This window comes from Pieris rapae, chromosome 10 (genome assembly GCF_905147795.1).
Source record: "Pieris rapae chromosome 10, ilPieRapa1.1, whole genome shotgun sequence".
NCBI classification, from domain to species: Eukaryota; Metazoa; Arthropoda; class Insecta; order Lepidoptera; family Pieridae; genus Pieris; species Pieris rapae.
The window spans coordinates 881581-903299 of record NC_059518.1 but is presented as its reverse complement, the minus strand read 5'-3'; the positions used below and the strand labels follow the sequence as shown (position 1 = coordinate 903299).

The 21719-nt window shown below is 31.7% G+C and overlaps 1 protein-coding gene across 8 annotated transcripts; it reads right to left on the bottom strand.

Annotated features, from left to right (window-relative positions):
* Nucleotides 1-272: 272 nt before the first annotated feature.
* LOC110997441 (dentin sialophosphoprotein) lies at nucleotides 273-12911 on the bottom strand. Of its 8 annotated transcripts, none has more exons than XM_045629892.1 (23): nucleotides 12719-12911; nucleotides 12232-12354; nucleotides 11531-11737; nucleotides 11349-11429; nucleotides 8326-11145; nucleotides 7743-7805; nucleotides 7515-7625; nucleotides 7281-7379; nucleotides 6821-6931; nucleotides 6542-6658; nucleotides 5592-5690; nucleotides 5272-5376; nucleotides 5111-5200; nucleotides 4733-4816; nucleotides 4547-4627; nucleotides 3935-4009; nucleotides 3558-3659; nucleotides 3176-3253; nucleotides 2379-2471; nucleotides 1967-2041; nucleotides 1755-1826; nucleotides 1530-1594; nucleotides 273-1224 (listed from the first exon to the last, which is right to left on the bottom strand). In XM_045629892.1, exons 1-23 carry the CDS (start codon nucleotides 12741-12743, stop codon nucleotides 784-786), a joined length of 5217 nt encoding a protein of 1738 aa, XP_045485848.1. In that variant the 5' UTR covers nucleotides 12744-12911; the 3' UTR covers nucleotides 273-783. The 8 variants fall into 8 exon arrangements, with proteins under 8 accessions (XP_045485848.1, XP_045485844.1, XP_045485845.1 ...); XM_045629888.1 differs by having other exon boundaries at nucleotides 4547-4633; nucleotides 12719-12910; XM_045629889.1 differs by having other exon boundaries at nucleotides 1530-1591; nucleotides 4547-4633; nucleotides 12719-12910.
* Nucleotides 12912-21719: the final 8808 nt, after the last annotated feature.

The following is a 21719-nucleotide window of genomic DNA, read 5'->3' as shown; positions in this document are numbered from 1 at the left end:
ATAACGGATATCAATAGACATTTCTTTTTTACTTTATAAACTTCTAATAGAGGTTTTAAGAATAAACTTTATTATTTTTAATATATTAATAAATTATTAACTGCAATAGTTATCAATATAAGAAGATAAGTGATCTTTTCAATACTTGCCATTTCAAGTTGTCGTGTCACATAAAACAACATGGCGGTTTGTTTACACCGGCATGACCAGCGAAAACAATTTTAGATATTTAGAATAGAATTTTATTACTTAATTGATATTTTAAAATAACCTTTCAATATCAATGAGTAGCTTTATTTACATACAATACTTATAACATGTCAAAACATCATCTTTTTAAAAGAAAACAAGGCACATGGCGAGAGGAAATTCTCGCAACAGCATCTAGCGCCATCTAGTTCATACGTAAAACACACAAAAGGCGCCAAATCCAAATACATAAAATAAATCGCTGGCCAGATTTCCGTATAGATTAGATTAATATTCCGAAGTAAATTATTCTAATGGAAAGGTGAATAAAATATAGTGGAATGGAATTTGAAAACTGTTAAAAGAGTGATCGAAAAATTTATAGACTAAGAACTAAGAACCTAAATGCATTCATAATTCAAAAGTTAACATATTTTGGCAACAAAGAATTTAACTATATCTAATTACAAATTTATATGTATATTAACTAAGAAGACAAAAAAGGATCAGAAAACAAAAGTCACGTTTAACGAATGCTTAATAATTAAATAATAAACAACAGGCGGCTTAGATCCATAAATTAGAAAAAAATAACTAAAATTTTGATAATTTGGAATTTGTGTGTTTCTTTAAGTGTTCGTATGTGCGTCGCTTTCGATTTTTATTGTATAAACGGTCTTCCCTGAAGTTGGCGACGTTGTCAGCTTGTGCGACAAACTTAGTTTCAGCCGAGATAACATTTACTTTAAATGTAGTCGTAAATCCGTGGTTGGAGGATGAAGTCGAAGGCATTGATGGCAACACTTTGGGTATTTTTTTCTTTGGTTTCTTCTTTTCAGGTGAATCATCGTTTAGATAAACACTTTCTTCTAGATATGTTGAGGGCATTTTTCTACGATAATCCTCGACTATAAATTGGCTGGTTGAAATTACTTTTGGCTTCTTCCTGGCTTGAATTTTTGGATTGTCCGCCAGCTGGGTAATGACAGACATGGGCAACCGGGGAACTGTCATCTTTGAGGAACTCGGTTGGACCTTAAACAAGAATTGTTGTGAGGCAAAGACCAATGTAGACACCAGATAAAAAGTTGATGCTCTATGCTCTCTTTTATATCTATCTATAAAATGCCTCACTGTTTGGTGTAAACATTTGATAACTCACATTATAAAATGTGGATTAAAAGTTAGCACAACATTCAAATTGCAACTTTAAGCCATGTTTTATAATGAGGATTGTTTATTTAAGGATTTGTTTTTTATAAGTAGGTTGTTGGCAATACAGCCTATTTAAATTATTAAATTGAATACAAAACGCATTCATAAGTTTGATAAAAATCTACCTTCGGTTGATCATGGTCATCATCTTCCCTTTCTTTGCGTTTTTTACTTTTCTTGACATCAGCTACTGTAAAAATAATAATTTGATAAAATGTAATAAAATAATGATTGTATATTATTCATATCACTTCAAATATTCTAATTCATTAAAAATAAAACTAATCATAATTAAATGGTTTTTTTTTTGTATTATGTTCTACAAAAAGAATACTTTCTATTTTATTTACCTTTCACAGTTTCATCTGTATTTTTTATTTTTCTCTTTTTCATTTCATTGCCAATGATCTGTGAAGCAGTTTCTGCAAAAATACCACGAATAAATATTCAAAATATTTTTTTAAATTAATTATTAATTTAAATTTTATCAGTTAGTATATCAGATAGTAACTTAGTTTTGACAAAATAATTTTATCCAACAAAAATTCATATTTCTTCTTACCAATAATATCCTCCACTGGACCAGTGTTTGACCTCTTCCTCTTTTTCTTACCTTTGACTAAATCTTCACTTTGCACTACAACAAATAATACATTTACAATTTATTTTAGGCAACTTATTGAATGAATTATAAAAATTCGCACAATCCGCCATATATAAATAGGCATGCAAATGACATGTTAATTTTATACTAATTATAAACATGATAATAGGTAAGTTATTTAGAATTGGTGTCAAACTTATGATCTAAATACTCGCTATAAGGGCACATTTGCCTTTAAAAATTTAACACAAATTAATGTAAGCTAAAGAGAGTGGAACTCATCTCTGAACAGTTAAATTGAAAAAGTTTCAAAAAGTGGTTACAAATAAATTGATAATATACACATATGATATATCAAAATAAATTATACCTTCAATGCTATCTGCTGATTGTAACATCTGCTTTTTCTTTTTCTTTTCACCTTTAGTCTTTGTTAAATCTATTTCTTGTTTATATACCAAATCTGTAATAAATATAATGTCATTATATAGGCGTCGTAGTAAAGTAATTGAATCAGAGAATTAATTTAATCTCTAGACAGGTAATTAAAGATCGCTAGCATTTTGATTTAAATAAAACAGCGTCGAAATCGTTTAACTATCCATCTGACCGAAAGCCAGGATGTTGATTAATAATGTAAAACAAGATGGTAGTACGACAACAGCACATTACTTTTAGAGTATTTCATTTGGCAAAGTGGTTTTTTGTTTCAAATTGTGAACATGTTGTCGACTCTGCTGATTGATCATTTGTTATTGTTGATCGGTGTTATCGTGAAGATCTGAGAGCTTGGAAATTCCGTCTTTTGTTGTATTGTAAATGGTTAGGTTAGGTTTGGTTAGTCTTGTTGCTTAGATACGTTTAGGAAACTCGTTAAACGTTTCGTTCACTCACTCACGATCATGAATTAACTGTCTAGAGATTCAATGAACTCTCTGATTTAACTACTTTACTGCGACTATTATACTATTATAGTTTTGACTAAAAATGACTTTTAAGCATAGTTAAGGATGTTATTCCCAAACTCGAGGTCGCGTTGAATCCCGGCTATACATTATGGATGTTTTTGTGTATATTGACAATCATCGTATGGTCAAGGTACACAAAGTATGAGTTACCATACAGATAACATGACTTTAAATATGTGAATGTGTAAAAAATACATACCTTCAACATTATTTTGAGGAAGTTTCTCAGCACTTTTAGGTGTCTTGACAACTGAAACTTCTTCATCGACATTAGCTTCTGAAATGAAATAAAAATCTTAAAAATATTGCTGATTTTTTTTTCTCAAAACTATGTTTGGCAAAGAATAGATTTTGTATAACGGCTACTATGGATTATCGTTCACTATTTAAACATTTTTATGTAAAACATAAATATTATTTTTATGGAAACTAATAAAAGGTACCAGCTATATAAGGCTTTCTATATCACTTTATATTAATTAATTTATATCATTAATCACCGTGCGAGTTGATTTATTAGAAATACTTCAACATAAATAAAAAATATATAGAGATGTATATGGACAGTGTTGTGAAATTACCTTCAATATTGCCAGACTTTCTTTTCTTTTTCTTGTCACTTTTAGGTGTCTTTACATTAGAGTTCACCTCAGCAACAATTTCTTCTATTGGTGCTTCTGAAAGTATTTTTTTTATTAAATATCCCAAAATAATATGTAAATATCATGATAAAAATTGCGAATTTATAGTGTAGTAGAACAATCTACACTTGTAAACTTTGAAAAACTATAGTAATAACTAAACTTTCTTCAAAAAATAGCCTTTTTCACAAGATAATATTTACTTGAACAGACAATATCAAGTAATTTATATACAGACAATATCAATAAATTGAATTTAAAAATATATTTTTAAATTAAGGCACATATTTTTTAAAACTTTCTCTGCACGATCTTACCTTCAATATTTGCCTGTGACGCATCTTGATTCTTCTTCTTTTCAGATTTAGGAGTATTCGCTTTAGAGTCCAGCTCTGAAAAAGAGAATATTTAAGTAACAATTAAAATATGTACTATTTTACCAAGATCTTATTAAGGCACACATATAATAACTACAACCCTGATCTGTGTGTATAAGACACACATTTTCCAAAATCTGATAAATCTAACCGATGATTAATTTATAGCATTCTTCATGTTAGAAACAACATACCTAGTCAATGGGGATTAATGGTAGTAAGTTATAAGCAAACTAGTGAATTAAGAGGAGTTCCGTGACATACACACGTAGAATATATATATCTATACATTATTTTTAGATTTTTGTTTGTTTTTTTGTTTTGACACTTTATTGTATTCACTTAATTTCGCTGGTCGTGTCCACATGTTCTAGGGACGGCACCGCATTTTTTTATATTTTCGTATGTAAGTTGATGTTGACATGTGTTTGTCCTAATTTTGTGGTCCAATAAAATAAAAAAAAATTATATATATGTTACATTATATACCTTTTCCTGACAAGATCAATAAGAAAATGAAGTGAATAATTTTTTATTTAAACACGGATTTACCTTGATTATATTGCGATTCAGATAATTTGTGTTTCTTTTTCTCTGCACTTTTCGGTGTCTTGGCGTTGGATGAGTTCAGTTCTGTAACTAGAAAAAAATAACATTTAGTTTAATTTGTTGAAAACTTTTATAATTTACATAAATACTTATTTCACAATTAAACAAATTTAAATAAGTAATATTCACCTTGAATATTTGTCTGTGATTCCGATAAACTAAGCTTTTTCTTCTTTGCACTTTTGGGAGTTTTCACATGTGAGGAGTCCAGCTCTGAAAATATTTTCATATAATAAGTATGTATACGATATTATTATATCGGGGACTCAAGGATAATGTAGCAAGCTATTAATGTTTATCAGTTTACAAACATCTTTGTATGATATTAGTACAGACATTAAAAAAAAGGTATTAAACAAAAACTAATTTTACTATTAACAAAATGCTCTTTCGTCTCTTTGTTTCAAATTGTCTTACGGCTATTATGAGAATGAGAAAATAAGTTAAAACAATTAATTTAGACTGATTTATGTATTAACAATAAATTTAAAATTAAATTTTTAATACCTTGAATATTCCCTTGAGATTCAGAAAAATCTTGCTTTTTCTTCTTGTCACTTTTAGGAGTTTTTGCTTGCGACAAATTCAGGTCTGAAACTATTAAACATACAGATTATATTTGTAACTACTTTTGAACTACAATTTCATCTCTCTAATCTTAATCTCACCATCAATATCAACTGCTGATTGGGCTAATTTATTCTTCTTCTTCTTCTCACTTTTAGGAGTCTTAATACTTGAAGCGTTTTGGTCCATATCATTCTCGGGCTCAACTATAAGAAATTGCCTTTATTAAAGATACTTAAAAATTAAATTTTATGTTTCAATCCCAATGTTATTTAATATTTTAAAGAGTTTTTTTTTTTTAATATTTTCTATACCTAGATTTGCATGGAACACCTTTGACGTTACTTTAGTTGGCGTTTGCATCATGTTTAAAAATAAATTACAATAGTTGTATCTGTTAAAAGATAAAAATAACTTTTACCATCAATATCAGTATGTGACTGGGATAACTTTTGCTTCTTCTTTTCGCTTTTAGGAGTTTTTACATTTGAAGTATTCTGATCTTCGACTTGCATGGCTTCTAAAATCATACATACAAATGAATTTTATATACAGTCTATATAACGACAGTCAAGGGACTCTAATCCTAATTTCATTAAAACAAAAGAACTGAAATCTTTAAAAGTAAACGTATGATGCCGGTAGTCATCAGTCATCAGTAGTAGTAGTAGGTAGAGTTTATTACCCAAAATAAAGAGAAGGTATACAACTCCGCAGTTTAAACTTATTTTGGCAACTTAAAAAGTTCTTTTTATTTTTAAATAGTCCTAATTGAGGCTGGGTGTAATGCTATGTAGAGTGTATCATTGTATGGAAGGCAAACCAAAAGGATTTAATCGTAAAAGGTCAAATATGTAACTACTAAACGAATACATCCCAACCGCGTGTATATTTTTCTCCATCTCCCTTTCTCTCTCTCGATTGGTCTCATCTCATTTTTCTTCGACAAAAACGCTGCACATCTGCGTGACATTCCGTAAAAAAATTACCCTCATGGGCCTATAGAAGTTTCACTTCAAAAATCTATGTAACACTCACACATATATAAAACTATGATTTTTAGGTTGTTAGGGAATGATACCTTGACTTTTCAATGGGATGTGTTTCGGTTAGAATTAGTATTTTATATAGAATATAGGTCAAACAGGTAGGCCACTCAGTTCATGTAAACCTTCAATGGACAGTCACAATGCCGAAGAGAGAAGAGAAGGCTCATTTCAACTATGTCCAAATTATATAGATTTCATCACATATAGTCCACTATTATATACATATTTATCTCACAGAAGTTTGACAAAAACAAATGTTACCATGAGGCAAAAAATGTTATATCTTGCTTCAACAATAGTAGTATATAAAAACTGATCTCACCATCAACATTTTCTTCAGCAGCAAATTCAGAGAATTTTTGCTTCTTTTTCTTCTCACTTTTGGGAGTTTTTACACTTGAAGTATTCTGTATTACAATTTTATCTTCAGTCGTGGCATCTAAAAGTAAAAAGATATATCAATACTCTCTCTAATTATAAATTAAACAAATGTAGTGAATTTTTTTATATATTTCCGGTCCTTTATTTTGCAATTGAATGAATTTCTAAATCTACCCTCATTTTTATATAAATGCGGCATAATTATAATTAGTGTTTGTACCCTCAATATTGGCTGTAGATTCAGATAACTTTTGCTTCTTCTTCTTCTCACTTTTAGGAGTTTTAACATTTGATATATTCTGATCTTTGATGGTTTCCTTAGTTGATGTAACTAAAATGAAATTGATAAAATATATTATTTACATATAATTATTATTAATGAATTATTTTCATTACATTTCAAATAAAATATAATATATTAGTATGTTTAAATATAAAAAATTTAACTCTTATCCTTGACGTCGTTGTGTGACGATCCCGGTTGTGTAAAAAAACTTTTTGCCTAAGGTGGTATTTAAGAGTACAGTGAAAGTATAAGAAAGGAATATCATGCCTTCGATCCAAAAAGTAGACTTACCTATTAGATTGAGAAATGTTCATGAAACAGATACAGACATCTGAGGCTCAGACCTAAAAAGGATGAAGAGCTGGTTTTTAATGTATAAATATATTTTTCATACCATTATCAGCAATCGATTCAAAGACTTGTTTTTTCTTATCACTTTTAGGCGTTTTAGCACTTGATGGATTTTGATGATCAATTTCTTCAATAAGTGTAACTGAAATAAAATGAATAAAATATTTACTAACATAAAGCTGAAAAGTTTTTTTTGATCGCACATATTATTTTTATTAGTACAAAATAAACAATTATTTTTGATTCTTCCATAACAGAAATATTCTATTTATCATACCATTAATATCAGCCTGTGATTTAGACAATCTTTGTTTCTTCTTATCACTTTTAGGTGTTTTAATATTGGAAATATTCTTGTCTTTGATAATCGTTTCTTCTGCCGGTGCATCTAAAAAAATTAATAAAATTATTTCAAAAATTAGAAATGAACAAACATTGGCTTATCAAGCACAAAGGGAGTTCAAAACAATCAAAGTTAAATTATTATTTTAGAATAAATAATTACCGTCTTCAAGGTTTCCTTTTGTGTCGATGAAGAAGAGGTTTTCTGAACCACAATCCATGTTTTCTACAAAAATAATTATTTAATGTCATGATGTTTATTGGTAAATAAAAAAAAAACATTAATTTGAAAACATTTCATAACAAAATAAAAGGTACAAACTTTTACATAAATTTTTTAAAGTTCTTTTGGCATGTTAAGGAAAAATAATGACACTAAAATTTTTTATACCGTCACAAAAAAACGACACCCTAAAGTTAGCAATAGTCAACATTTTAGTTTTTTAAGGCGAAAGATACAATTTTTATGTTTTTACGCCAAAGAAGTATAAGTTCTAACGCGCGTACATTAGTACACACGTTCTTTTTATTTGTTTGGATTTATGAAAAGTCTATTGAAAATATCCAATCCACTTAATCTAATCAGGGGCACACCCTCTCATTCACTATGTCTGACTTCTACGATACATGTTTTATTACACAAACCTAAAAAAGTTTATTATTTAACATGTATATAATTTAAGCTATACTTTATTTACGTTGATAGGCGATAATAATAAAAAATACAAGCAGAACATATAACTTACCCTCTCCACTATTTGTGAGATCAATCTTAACTTCACTCTTTTTCAAAGAAGCTGATTCATCTTCATTTTTAGTATTTATAGAATCAGTGTTGCTATCTTCAGAAATAAGTAGATTGAGATTGATCGAGTCAGACGACGAATTATCATCATCTTTAACCAAATCTTTTTTATTAGGATTTTGCTTCAGGGTTGTGTTTGACAAGCTTTCTTTTTTACCAGACTGAGTTAGATTAAGCTCATCAATTATGGAGGCTCGTTTATTCTTCATCTTTTTCTTCACGTCTAGGTTAAGAGATGTGTCAACTTTACTAGCTTTGTTCAGGGTGCTCAGAACTGAATCATAATTACTAATTATATTATTTGCGTCACTGTCTGACGAAGTTTCATCATCTTTTTCAGACTCCAAAGGATTTTCTTCATCATTTTCGAGATTGTTCAATTGACTCCTATTTGATGATACTTCAAAGTCCAGTGTTGTATTTGTTCGCTTATCCCCGTTCTTGGGAGATTTTGGATCTTTTTTCATTGAAGTGGCTAGTGGGTCTGTTTCTTCAGAACTCACATTCATTTGTGTCATCTCTTTTTCGTCAGTTGTTTCATTTACATTAGATTCAGACAAGCGCTTCTTGATTTCAGTACGGGACTTGCTTTCATTAAGCCCACTGGTTTCGTGACTGGAATCTAATCGCATCCTGTTATTTTTTTTTCGCTGTTTAGGAGAGTCGTCATCATCTGATTTGGAATCGCTATCATCTTCTATGACATTCTTTTTCTTAATATTTAGTTTGTGACGGGATTCAAACATTTCCCTAGAGGCTTTCTTCTGTTCTTTGATCATACGTTCATTGTATTTTTTCTTTGACTTCGCTGTCATTTTAAGTTCATTATCACTCATTGATAAGTCATCTTCGGTTCCTTCTAACAACTGATTGTCTTCTTCATCAGAGCTGACAATGAAGGAATCTCTTTCGTAATCAGAGTCATTTGAGAAGTCCTCGTCTGACGTAAGAGTCACTCCTTTATCAATAATTTCGTTTTCTTTGGCATATCGTACATCCTCGTCATCTTGACTATCTCCCGATTCATAATCATCACCAGCATCTTCAGCTTCATCATTTACTAAGTCATTTTTTGCGATAGATTCATCATTAGATATCTCACTATCATCAGATTCATCATTTATCATTTTATTCTTTTTTGATTTATTCTTAGATTCATTAATATTACCTTTGAAATTTGGCATCTCGTCACTTGAATCTTCATCACTAGAATAGGTATTCGTTAATAATTTGTCCTCCTTTGGCTTAACGGATTCAGATGACACATTATTTTTACTGTCCTCATCCTTAGGATTGAGAACATTAGACTTGTTACTCATAGATATATTTTTGCAATCATCTTTTTTCTGACTATCATTAACATTTTTTATTGATTGATCAATATTCGTTATTTTATCTTCTGGGACCTTGTCTTCACAATCATCATCTACCTTGAGACTTTTACTTGCAGAGGAAAGTGCAATATTGTCGTTTTTCGTTAAAGGCGAGTTGGTATCGATGAAACTTTTTGGAGTACCATCAATGTTATCAGTTGATTTAATAATTGATGCATTCATTGGTGCAATAAGCTTTTGTAGAGATTTTTGTTGTAATGGGGTACTTGTTAAGCAGGTTATGGATTGATTCTTGGGTTCCTTATCCAAATTTTGTGTTTTATCCAAATCTACAAGTGATTTAGATAAAAACGTATTGTGTGATGGCATTGGACTGTTTCCCAGAATATTTAATTGTGAGGGATTATCATTAACATTCTGTGATAATATCAAAGTACTTTTATTTTCAGTTTCCATAGCCTGTGATACTGAAGATTTTCTTTTAGACTCAGATGATAAGCTACTTTTACGGGATCTGTTATTTATATCTGTAGAAGATTCGTTTTCTTCATGTATTATCATGCTTTCAGGTATAGTTTGATCAATATCCATAGGCTCAACACTGTCATTAAACATTTTTTCCGCACTAGAAGAATTCATATTTTTGTCTGTTTTAGACTTATTCATTGAAACATTGACATTTGGTGAAGAAACATCTACATCAGGAACAAATTGATCTTGAGTATTTTGAGTTTTCTGAATATTAATTTCTGTATTGAATTCCTCTTTTATTATTTCTGACTTTGAAACATCATTAGGGTCTTTGTTAAATAGTTCTTCACTTGATATGTCTTTGTGTTTATTTTCTGTTCCAGATTTATTACATATTTGATCAATGTCCATTTTATCTACAATAACTTTTACACTTTTCAAGTTTTGAGAATTTTGAGGTAAACTGCCAACTCCAGATTCATTATTGTTTCGAGATTTGTTTAAATTAATGTCATTTTGTTCTTGTTTCAGAGTTTCATTGGATGTTGAAGAATTTATTGTCCATGACATAGTTCTTTTTTTATATGGTTTCATGTTTGATTCCATAAACGATGTTGTTTTGTTTAGATTATCAGTTTTGGAAAATTTGTCCACATTATTTAATAGGTCTATTGTATCGGCTGAAAGATTGCCCTTTTTGTTATGCTTTGGTCCAGGTGATATATTCTCCTTCTGAATATCTGGTGATGGGGGACTGGAGGATTTTACTACAGATTTATTTTTAGAATCATCAATATTATCTGACTTTTTCTCAGCTTCATCAATAACTATACCAGAGCTATTTTTACTCTTATTATTTGAAGGAGAATGAGATGGTGTGTTAAAGCTTTTTTCAACAAATTCTGCTTCTTCAGCAATAATTTCAGTTATCTGTGGTACTCCTTTTTCAATTTCATCTGTAAAAGACAATAATAAATATTTAACAACCAAAAAACTTGAAAAAGAAAAGACCATATTTAAATAACTTCTGTGGACTATAGACATAGAAATTGCTCAATCAGAATTTTTAAGTTGTAGATTAAACTGTATAAATTTGACCTGTCAATTGGCAAGAAATCTATTTACATGGCAACAAATATTTATTAAGAGAAACACTTGCCTTTATCTAGATTTGGTGTTGAAACCTTTCGTGTTCTTCTAGTTTGCTTGGCAGGTGTTAAAAGGATTTCACTGTCACTGCCTGTAACATTTTAATAGTATAATAGGCACAAAAATTAAAGTAACACATCAAAGCTAAGCAAAATTTTATGAAATAAATATGGCAAAGAAAAGATTGCAAACCTAATTGTGAGTTTCTTCTTGTGACCCGCTTTGCTCTTGGAGTATCGCCAGTAGTAGTAGTTACAGTATCAGAGACAATACTTGTGTTTGATTTGGTCCTAGTACTTCTTCTAACTGGTGTCAATGGTTTTTCGTCCAAAGGTTCCAAGCCTTCTTTAGTTGTTTTCCTTGTGACACGTTTTGGTGTGGACTTTTGTGGAGTTACATCTGTAAAAGTATTGTTATTGTAAATTAAAAAAAAGATATTATTAAAATATTATACCCATTAATGATAATAACTAATATTAGTATTTTAGATGTATCTAAAATACTTATATGATCTACACGTTACAAGAGAAAACATCTTTAAATTTAACTTGGTTGATATAAACTGTTGGTACACAACTTCTTTTTCTAAAAATAAAAAAAAGGTCCTAAGGTTAATATGTATTATCAAAAAATTGCCAAACATTGAAAACAATTTTTTCAATTAAAATCGCCTTGAGTACATATTAAACACCAAGATGAATGTTAATATACAACAATCAGGTTTTATAACAATTTGAATTAAATGGGGCAATTCAAATAACAATAATGGAAAGTTAAAGCTAAGGTAAGGACTTATTGTTTCTTTGATATGTATGATGAGACAACTATTTCAATCAATTGGGATTACTTTTCAATAAGAATCTATTAACCTAGTAGATACTGGAAAAAATTACCATTTTCATCAATTTGTATCAACTTTGGTGGCCTACCACGTTTTTTGGTGGGCGTATTTGGTGTGGACGACCTTTCTTCTGTTGACTCGACAGATAACCTTCTGCGCAGTCGAGTAACTGGAGCTGTAATTATTTTACATACAATTAATTACTTGATGTTACATGATTTTATGTGAAACAGAACCGTACACATTATAATATTACTATACCACGTTTATTAATAAAGTTATTATATTTTTATGATAGCGTAAAATAACTGTTATTCCAAGATTTGGTAAAACGTAAGCATCTCTCTAAGATGTATTGTACGATCTTACTGGCTCTAGGATAAAAATACCCGTCGAGTCGCAACAGTATACCATTTCAACCCAAAGTAATATTATATGCATTTTTATAGCTAATATTAATTTTATTCTAAAGTCTGATTGTTTTGTAACATGCGTTAAGCACGCCTTCACCTATTTTGGAGATTACGTATTTTACGTACCTTTTGAGCTGTTATCAGCCTCCATCGTAGGTAATAAAGGAAATTAGAGTATAAGTAGTCAATAACTGCTGTCCCAAACGAACAGAACACGTGTTTTGTTGAAATAACCGATTTCCACTCACTGAAAACGAAACTAAGAGGTTGGGATGAACAGCTGTTATGACGCCGGCACAAGTTATGTCAAGTCAATTCAAATTTAGTTCAAAGCGCCAAGCGGTTACAGCAAAGCGACGCTTCGTGTTTTGTAGCTTGGCAACATTTTACTCTTTTATTTTAGTATAACCATAGACTTAATAAAATATATCTTGGATAAGTATGACTTATGAGTAAAGAGAACACATACTTGCCTCCGGGGAACACGTCGTAAATGTAAAATCTATTTACTTACCAAATGAAAGACATCTTTTCCTACGATTTACACAATGTTTCTATCGTCGTAACAGTTAAAAATAACTAAATGTACACGACAGTAATATATCTAAGGGGACTAGCGAGCAAAAGTGTTAACGATTGTTTAACTGTTTAAACATAATTACGGAAGACACAGTAACCGCATTACGTCAATTTTGACGAATGTCTAAATTCTAGACCGTAATATTTTTTTACCACTCTTTGCACAGATATATGACCTTATGACCTGTTTATTTGTTTTACTTACGCTTTAAGTGTTATGATGATATTGTAGAAATACAACCTAAATATTTTATTTCAGGAACGTAAAATTTGGTAAACGAGTATTAATAACATTGTGCACAAAAATAAATTCCGTAGAATAAAGACATTCTCGTGTTTTTATTGTTAAATATTTGCATACCTCTGATATTTTTTCTATACTTTTATTACGTATAATACATCATCACCCATGGAAGTCTAAAATGGGAAACCATTAAAACAGTCATAATAATGCTCTACGACTACGTACCCTGAGAAAGCGACTTGTGTATTTCATAAAAAAAGGAAATTACGATAACATTTAACTGAAATCTAATTAAGTGAGACAGCCAAAGCATAAATTCACCTATGTGTATACATATTTTGTCTCTTACTGCCACTTTTTAGTCTGCCTAAACTAGAAGAAGATGGTCGTATTAGAAGCCCGTAATTGTTTAATTGAATGTAGCTTTTGATTTATGCACCAAGTAACAATATTTTGTTATTACTAAATATTAGTTAATCCTATTATTTTGCAAATAGTGAACCTAGAATTTCACATTATACATTTATTGGTATTTGGCAATAGCATTTGTTTGTTGTTTACGAATCGAAACTGCAGCTATCTCGTGCAGGTCTTGATCTAAATCTAATCATTATTATCGACTTCTCAGTATTTACAGATTAGGTTAAATATCGAGTAGTTTATCTGGTGGAGTATTCTATGTGTTATTTTACAATCAGTTATTGAAAGCAATTGTAGTTTTGCTTTTAAAATAAAAATTTATTTAAAAAAATTGTTTAATGTTTTATGTGTCTTTCCTGATTATTTGTAGGTGAGAATGTAAAATGAAAGATGAAACGATGGCACTTTGACAAGCGACATGATATGTGATTGGACAAAGGAATGTGTCCTGTAATATTGATAAATAATATATATTTATTTATTTTTTGTAAGTTATTGGTTGAAAGTGTATACATACTTAACATTTTTTTCTTTCTTTAATTCCCTGTCTCACGAAGTGAACTGTCGAGATAACATTTTCGTATAATATAAGCCAAACGTTTTTGGTTGATATCAAATGTCGATAAAACTACGTTAGTCTTTAAATTTAAAAATATCTATACATTTGAGGTAGTTTACACTCTTCTCAATTTATTATTTATAAGGTATTCTTATGATATAAATGAATAAATTTTAACAAAATTAAATTACTATGTTATTACTACTATACTAACCTAACCCAGTTAGTTTTTTATTTAATGATATTTACCGACACTCCAACGCGTGTGGAATGAACTCTAACATTACTGTCACATAACATATTAGGTATTAGGTAGGTGGGCTCAATTTCCGCAACAAGACTCGAATTTGGTCCGTTTTGCGTTGTCACATAACATAATACAATATCGAAGCAAAGTCCATGCATTAAAATATTTTATTACGCAAGTGTCGAAATCCATTTGTAGTTTTTCAAAGTTTTGTAAAAGAGAACTACGTGTCCCGTTAGGGTTAAGTGGAGCCTCACTTAAAAAGACATCAAGGGTACAGAAATGGCATTATATCTTCCAGATGACCCTTGACACTTCAAATTACGGACAAGGATGTTAGCCTCATTTCTATCGCACCATACGGTCAATAAAAGGTTTGACTAGTTGATGCCCGACTGAGCTTGTTATGAAACAAAAGAACTATAGACAAATGGCAGTCTTTGCTTTGTACTATGTAAAGATTCCTTTAATAACATTAAAACTATGACTTGTTTAGGCTATCACGGAATATGCTTAAAAGTTAAATTACCTACATCATGAGCAAACTTCATATAATACTTACGTATATAAGTACCCTCACTTTAACACACAACACAGCCGAATTAGGTTACTTATTAAAATCATAAATGTATTGAAAAACTTCTATTCATTTTTTCCTTTTGTATGTTTGAACATTTTTTTAAATATTATGTATTCCATGTCTGGCTATGTCTTCAGTATAATTGTTTTTTGTTATACAATATTATTTATGTTATGTATGATTACGATATGGATAAATAAATAAATACATAAAAATAAAATCTGTTAATTTCAGTCTTACAAATGTTTTATATGCAGTTTAAATTTCTTATAATGTTTTCTTGTTACTCGATATTCTAAGTTCATTCTTTACCATCAGGCCTCCACCATCTTTTCCAAATATCCATCCAAGGTGCGCGTCTTCTTCTCCATTCTCCCTCTTGGTCCTTTCCAGCAAATATAACTTTACTCTACTTTCAGCATCGGGACATAACTAACACCCCCTAACACCCACTGATGAAATAATCTGTGACAGAGGATATTTCACCAGTGCAATCAGTCAACCCTCTTGCTCTTGCTTTCGGGCTTCAGCCAAATGGGGAGACAAAACCCGGGGCAGTATCACTCTCACAGAAAACCTAGGGTTGCCTAGAACTTCCAGGCTGGAAAAGATAGCTTGTTAGCGATAAGGCCGCCCGTTGCATCCCTTGTAATTTTTATGTAGTTATTTGTGTTTCTTTGCAACGAAGTGTAAATAAATAAACAAAACCGGCGTGAAGTGTACTCGCGTTTCGTTCGGTGAGTGAGACTCCCGTAGAATCTGGTCTCTCGCCAAGCACAATGGGAATATTTGTGAGCTCTCTCAATATTCCTGTGCAGTGGTGGTATCGACCACCACTGCACAGGGAGAATGACTCACTAGCCCATACCGCGGTGGAGAAGGCTGACTTTTCGAACTGTTTCTCCGCGTCTAGCTCGACTTTGAATGACCAGGTGAGGTCCCGACCGAACACTTTTCAGTGTGGTTATTCAACACCAAAAATCATAGTCTGGCCAAGTTCTATCCGCAAAGCAGTATCTTCATTGGACATTCGTAAGTCGAGCGGATCAATTGTTCTGTGTACCTACTCGTTCTCCTGAGTTGGCTCTGTCCCTAATTGGGCGGTGGTATCACTTAACATCGGATGAGCCCCCTGCCCGTTTGTCTCCTATTACAAAAAAAATTTGGACAATTCACACGATATCTATATTAATTGTTGCCTATGTGTTATTCTGATGTTTAAGCTATACTATTGTAAAGTTTAATTAAAATCCATTCCTACTTTATGGATTTAATTTTTACGTGAAAGAGTAACAAACTGTCGCATTTATGATATTAATCGGATTGTGTTACAGCAATGTGGAGTTTTGAAGTGATTATCGCTAACGAAAATTTAAATGTTATACAGTATCCTTAACAACAATATATGCACCACATTCTACGTGTATTGTGAGAGATATATTATTATGTATAGGTACTACGTTATAGTTAGGCAATACCAAAATGGAAAACAGAAAATAAATTAAAACAAAAGTTGTACAATTTTTTTAATAAAAAAACTCCTTCAGTAAAGATAACAGAGGCCAGAGAGAATGACAAAGGCTACGAGGTCTGTGGGCCACGGATAAGTATTTTCGTAGAACAAAACACGACCGCAAGTTTTGTCCTGCCCACGGTACTATTGTATGAGTTTTATTGTACACCGTTCAATTGTTCGGATGATATGAAATGATGGTAAGTAATATTCTCAACTACAATTACTCGTATAATAATGAATCTTTGTAGCCAATTACTTGTATCAAAATTACATTTTAATATTAACCATTAAATATAAAATAATACAAAATGTTAAAGTTTAATTATTATTTATTTCACAGCTATAGGAATGACAACGAGTTTTTATTGTTTTAATTTGACTGAAAAACAAATTTATATCAACTATTTTGGAGCTAATCGAGTTCATTAAAATATGGCGCGCAAATAAACAAATGCTAAGAGCACCTGGCCAAATGTCAAAATAGTCAAACTTTGACAGAAACATAGCGTATATAAGCACATAAACGGTCAACATAGTGTTATTATCCGAGGAATTCTCTTTGTTGTGTAAGCGAATAGCGGTGAGCGAAGCGGCGTACCGTGAAATTGCAGCAGACTTGGTTAATAGACGTGATAATTTACAAGTTACAACGACAATGTGGTCATCATTTTTGTTTATAAGGAAATTTGGCTTTTGGGGAAGGCTATAGAATAGCCTTTTTTTCTAGTGTTACCTTTTGACGTTATTCAGATGTTTTGAATGATATTTCAGTTTCACTACAATAGTCGGTACATCGCCGGCAAGCCGCTCGCGCTGTCAGCTGAAAATTAACTTACCGATTTAAATTTTGTTACTATATCTAAAACTGTAAAATTGGTATTATAGTATGTCTTTTATTAACATAACTTTTACACATTTAAAGAAAACACTTTTTTAACGGATTGAAGCTATGTCTTATTTTAAACTTATAGATATGGGTCTGAACAGGAATGTCACAGACATTTGTATATGTATACCCTTTTTCTTCAGCCACCGTGACCATGAACGCTGTAAAGCACGCGAAACCTCGGGAAAAACTTATAATTATTTAAAATAATTGTACCGTAAAAGTTGATCTCAATAAAACACTTTATTATTAATAATACATAGCTTCGATCCGTTAAAAAAGTGTTATCTTTAAATTGGTATTACTTGAAGAATTTGAATTGTGTGAAATATCTAATACTTTTAATAATTGTAATTCGCAGGCCCGTAAATAAGTATATTAACAAAATAATCCTTTACGTTATTTTAATTTTATTTTGAAAGACATAATCAGCATTAACGTATGTTTAAAATTAGAACACACAGAACAAGAATACAGATAGTTTGTAAGTAACAAAGTTACATTGCAGACCAGCTTCTTATCCATGAGGAAGGAAATGGCTTCGTCGTATCTAACTTCTCGGCGCCCTAGTTGTGTATTACAACTCAGTAAATTATATCAAGGATTATGCCAAAAACTACACTTCATAAATGAATGTAGAGAACTTAGAAGAGTTTATATATGATAGAAATTAATTTTGTAACACTGCTTAATGCTTTTTTCACGTCTGCTTGTTATTGGATTTTTGACAGACATAGATAAAATAAAAAATAAATTAGTTAAATTCAATTAGTGGCGCTACAGCCAATTTTTATTAATATTAAACGAGATACAAGATGTGTGACATTAAGCTGTCACTCACATAATCTTCTTACACAGTAATCACACGCATAGGCGCAATTTAAAAAATTAAAGAACTAAATAACTCCATTGACATACTTTAAAATATTTCATCAAAGCAGAATCTAGGCCGGACTAAGTAATCAACAAATTTATGTTTAGGCTTTTCTTCGATAGCCATTTGGGATCGGAAAATGTCAGCCTTGGAAATATAAAGGCAACAACCAAATGACTTGAAACTGTTAGTTAAGATTAAAGAGGAAAGAAAATGTTTTAAACTCGTTTCATTTAGACACTAGAAATGGCTATAGTGAGTGTTTTGAAGAGTTGTTTGGGTTGATCCCTCCTGACTAGTTTCGCATTGAATTTTGCATTTCCTCTTTGTATTGCGATACTTATTCGTGCAAAGTAAGGACCAGCTCTGGGTTCACCGGTACTATCAGCAGGCGCCAGCTACAATCTTTAATAAGCGTCTGATCACTTGAACCCCACGGCCGAAGAGTACTTCAAGGAAAGACTTATATTTGAGCCATTTATTGTTTTCGCCTGCTCTGTGGGCACCCCAGCTTTTTTGCTTCTCCAAAGGAGGTGAGACACAGCAAATGTATCCACACAAGTAGCATCATACCATAGCCCATCATCCCATTCGGCTCCTAACCATCGTCTCTAGCGATGTCTGTTCGCTCCAAAATGGCTGGATCAATGACAGTGGCAAAAGAGCTGCTATGAATTTGTTACATATATCTTCTTCATAAATTCATATTTATTTATTTAAATATGTAGCTGCATTACTACAATATTGATGGAGATGGATACATACCCGGTAGTTTTATAAGCCTTGGACCCTCGTCCAAAATGATCTGTCGGAGTGAACATATATTTGAAAATAAATAAGGCTCTATCCAATGTCCCACAATATTCCCGTCTAGGCGAGTCGTCAGAGCAGAATTTATGACCGCACATTATTTTTGTCAGAACTACTGGACTTGATGCGGTGAAGATTATCTGCCAAGTTTAAAAATACTTTATAAAGAATTACGGTTTCGTCTATGAAAATATTTCTTATAATATGTGAAATAGAGTTGCAATTTGCGATATATCAATACAGTCAAAGCGTTTTTTGACTGGTGCCCAGATGGATGACGGTTGGCATCTCAGTTAAAAAAGGGAGTCTTGAACGCGCACGCAATATAGTTTCGCCTTTTTTTTATTTATCCCAAAACCGTATTTCTCTATGTGCTGATTAGAGAGGGTGATCGAGTGCACTTGAGAGATAGGAACCATTTACCACCGAAGATTAGTTTTATTTTTTACTAGCTGACCTGGCAAACGTCGTTTTGCCATGTATATAATTTATGGTTATTGTGCCTCACTTGACAGAGATAGGTATAGTGTGTCACGGACTTTTTTGTAGATATTTATAAGATCTACAATTACTTAGAACATTTGATGGTTCTATCTTTAATAGTTTAGGCAGGGTACGCAAAATAAGTAACTTTTTTGGTTGATTTTTTACACATTGTGTCCGAAAAACCGTAATATCTTACGGAACCCTATTTTTGTTCAAAATTAAATATAGCCTATATTACTTGTGGATAATGTAGCTTTCGAATGGTGAAAGAATTTTAAAAATCGGTCCAGTAGTTTATGAGCCTATTCATTACAATCAAACAAACAAAGTTTTCCTCTTTATAATTTTAGTGTAGATAGAACGGCGGGTAAACGGGCAGGAGATCTGAAGTTAAGTGATACCGCCGCCCATGGACTCTCAATGCCTGATGGCTTGGAATTGCCTATTGCCTGGACCGTAATAGATTTCTAAATACTCCAGTGGATTCACATAGTGGTGGAGCTAGTCTTAATCGGATTACATTGGCATTACTTTTTGTTCACATAGTGATAGCGGTAGTTATATCGAGAGAAGGGTAAACTAGAGGAAAAAGCCTCACGAAATTCTCTCAGCCATTCCTATTTATCACTGTAGGCTATGGAAGACTAAATGCAGTGACGAGAATTATTGTGTCACATACTTAATCTTTGTACCTTTTTATGGGGCTGATGACGACGAAATTGAGCAATTTATTAAATTATACAAAACGCAGCTTTAATAATAAGTCAATAAATCATGTATTCCCACAGAAAGTGCTACGTTTAGATCGATAAATTTTAAATATTCACACTGCTATGAAATAGGCATACAAATGTCATAATAACTTACGGTTTAAATACTCACCCACGACATAAAGGCATTCAATTTTATATAAATTAATCTCTGAAAACAAGAGTATATAAGGTCCTCCTTTTACGATCTGGCCACAGATTTCTGTTAATGACATGATCATTTTTAATAGGCAAATAGGTGTTCTGCATGCTGTACCTGACACACGTCGTCAAATTTCATGTCTAAGTCATGAAGTTTTCTGTCGCCGTTCAAGCGAATGTTAAATGCGCACATAGAAATAAAGTCCATTGGTGGACAGCCGATAATCGAACCTACTAGGGATGAGAATCGCACGCTGAAGCAACTAGGCCAACACTGAAACATAATACTTTTCTGTTAACTCGTAATACACACTTGAAAATAACGAACACTAATTTTTAGGATTAACCTAGTTGGGAAAAATGTGAGCAAACTATAGCGCTAATTTGTACACAGCTATGCCATACGTGCTACGAATAGTAGAGGTGTTAAGTTAAATATGGCCACCACTAACACCCTTGGCTGAGTTTTGAGTTAAACGTTCATAGTTAAATTATACTTAAAGTTTTCATTTGACGGAATAAAATTGTTATTATTGATTTAGAGTTTGATTAGCATCATGTTGGAAAAATATTTTATGTTTTGTATACCAATGTTGCATGTAAATTTAGGTTCCAAAGGAAAAATTTAGATATGTTGCCAATATGTTCTTCAGTACTTTAAGATTTAAAATAAACAGAAAGCATAGACTTATATATGTAGTTATACGAATTGTGCAAATTCGACCCCATACAGATATTGTCCTCTTCAGCTCCCCAGTACCACTTCTTCCGTTTGATCAGTGATTTGTTTCATCCAATGCGAATCGGCTCGAATCGTCAACGATTCCATGGGCTAATCTTTTGGCGGTGCGTAAACATGTGGGTTCCCTCAGCCGAAAGCGCGCTTGCGAGCCTTCTGGCGGTGCGAGTGTCCATGGGCGGCGGTGTCAGTTAACATCAGGTGAGCCTCCTGTAATATAAAACAAAGCATATTCTAGTGCATTAACAAACGAGATGTTCTGATGAGTTTTTTAAA

What these genes read in the sequence shown, in the direction of transcription:
- LOC110997441 (XM_045629888.1), bottom strand. Translation starts at nt 12,743, where the DNA reads ATGGAGGCTGATAACAGCTCAAAAG. An exon ending in ATCACAGGCTGATATTAATG is followed by an intron (nt 7,380 to 7,514) that starts GTATGATAAATA and finishes ATTTTATTTCAG; the next exon opens with TTACACTTATTGAAGAAATT. An exon ending in GTCACATACTGATATTGATG is followed by an intron (nt 5,377 to 5,591) that starts GTAAAAGTTATT and finishes AATTTCTTATAG; the next exon opens with TTGAGCCCGAGAATGATATG.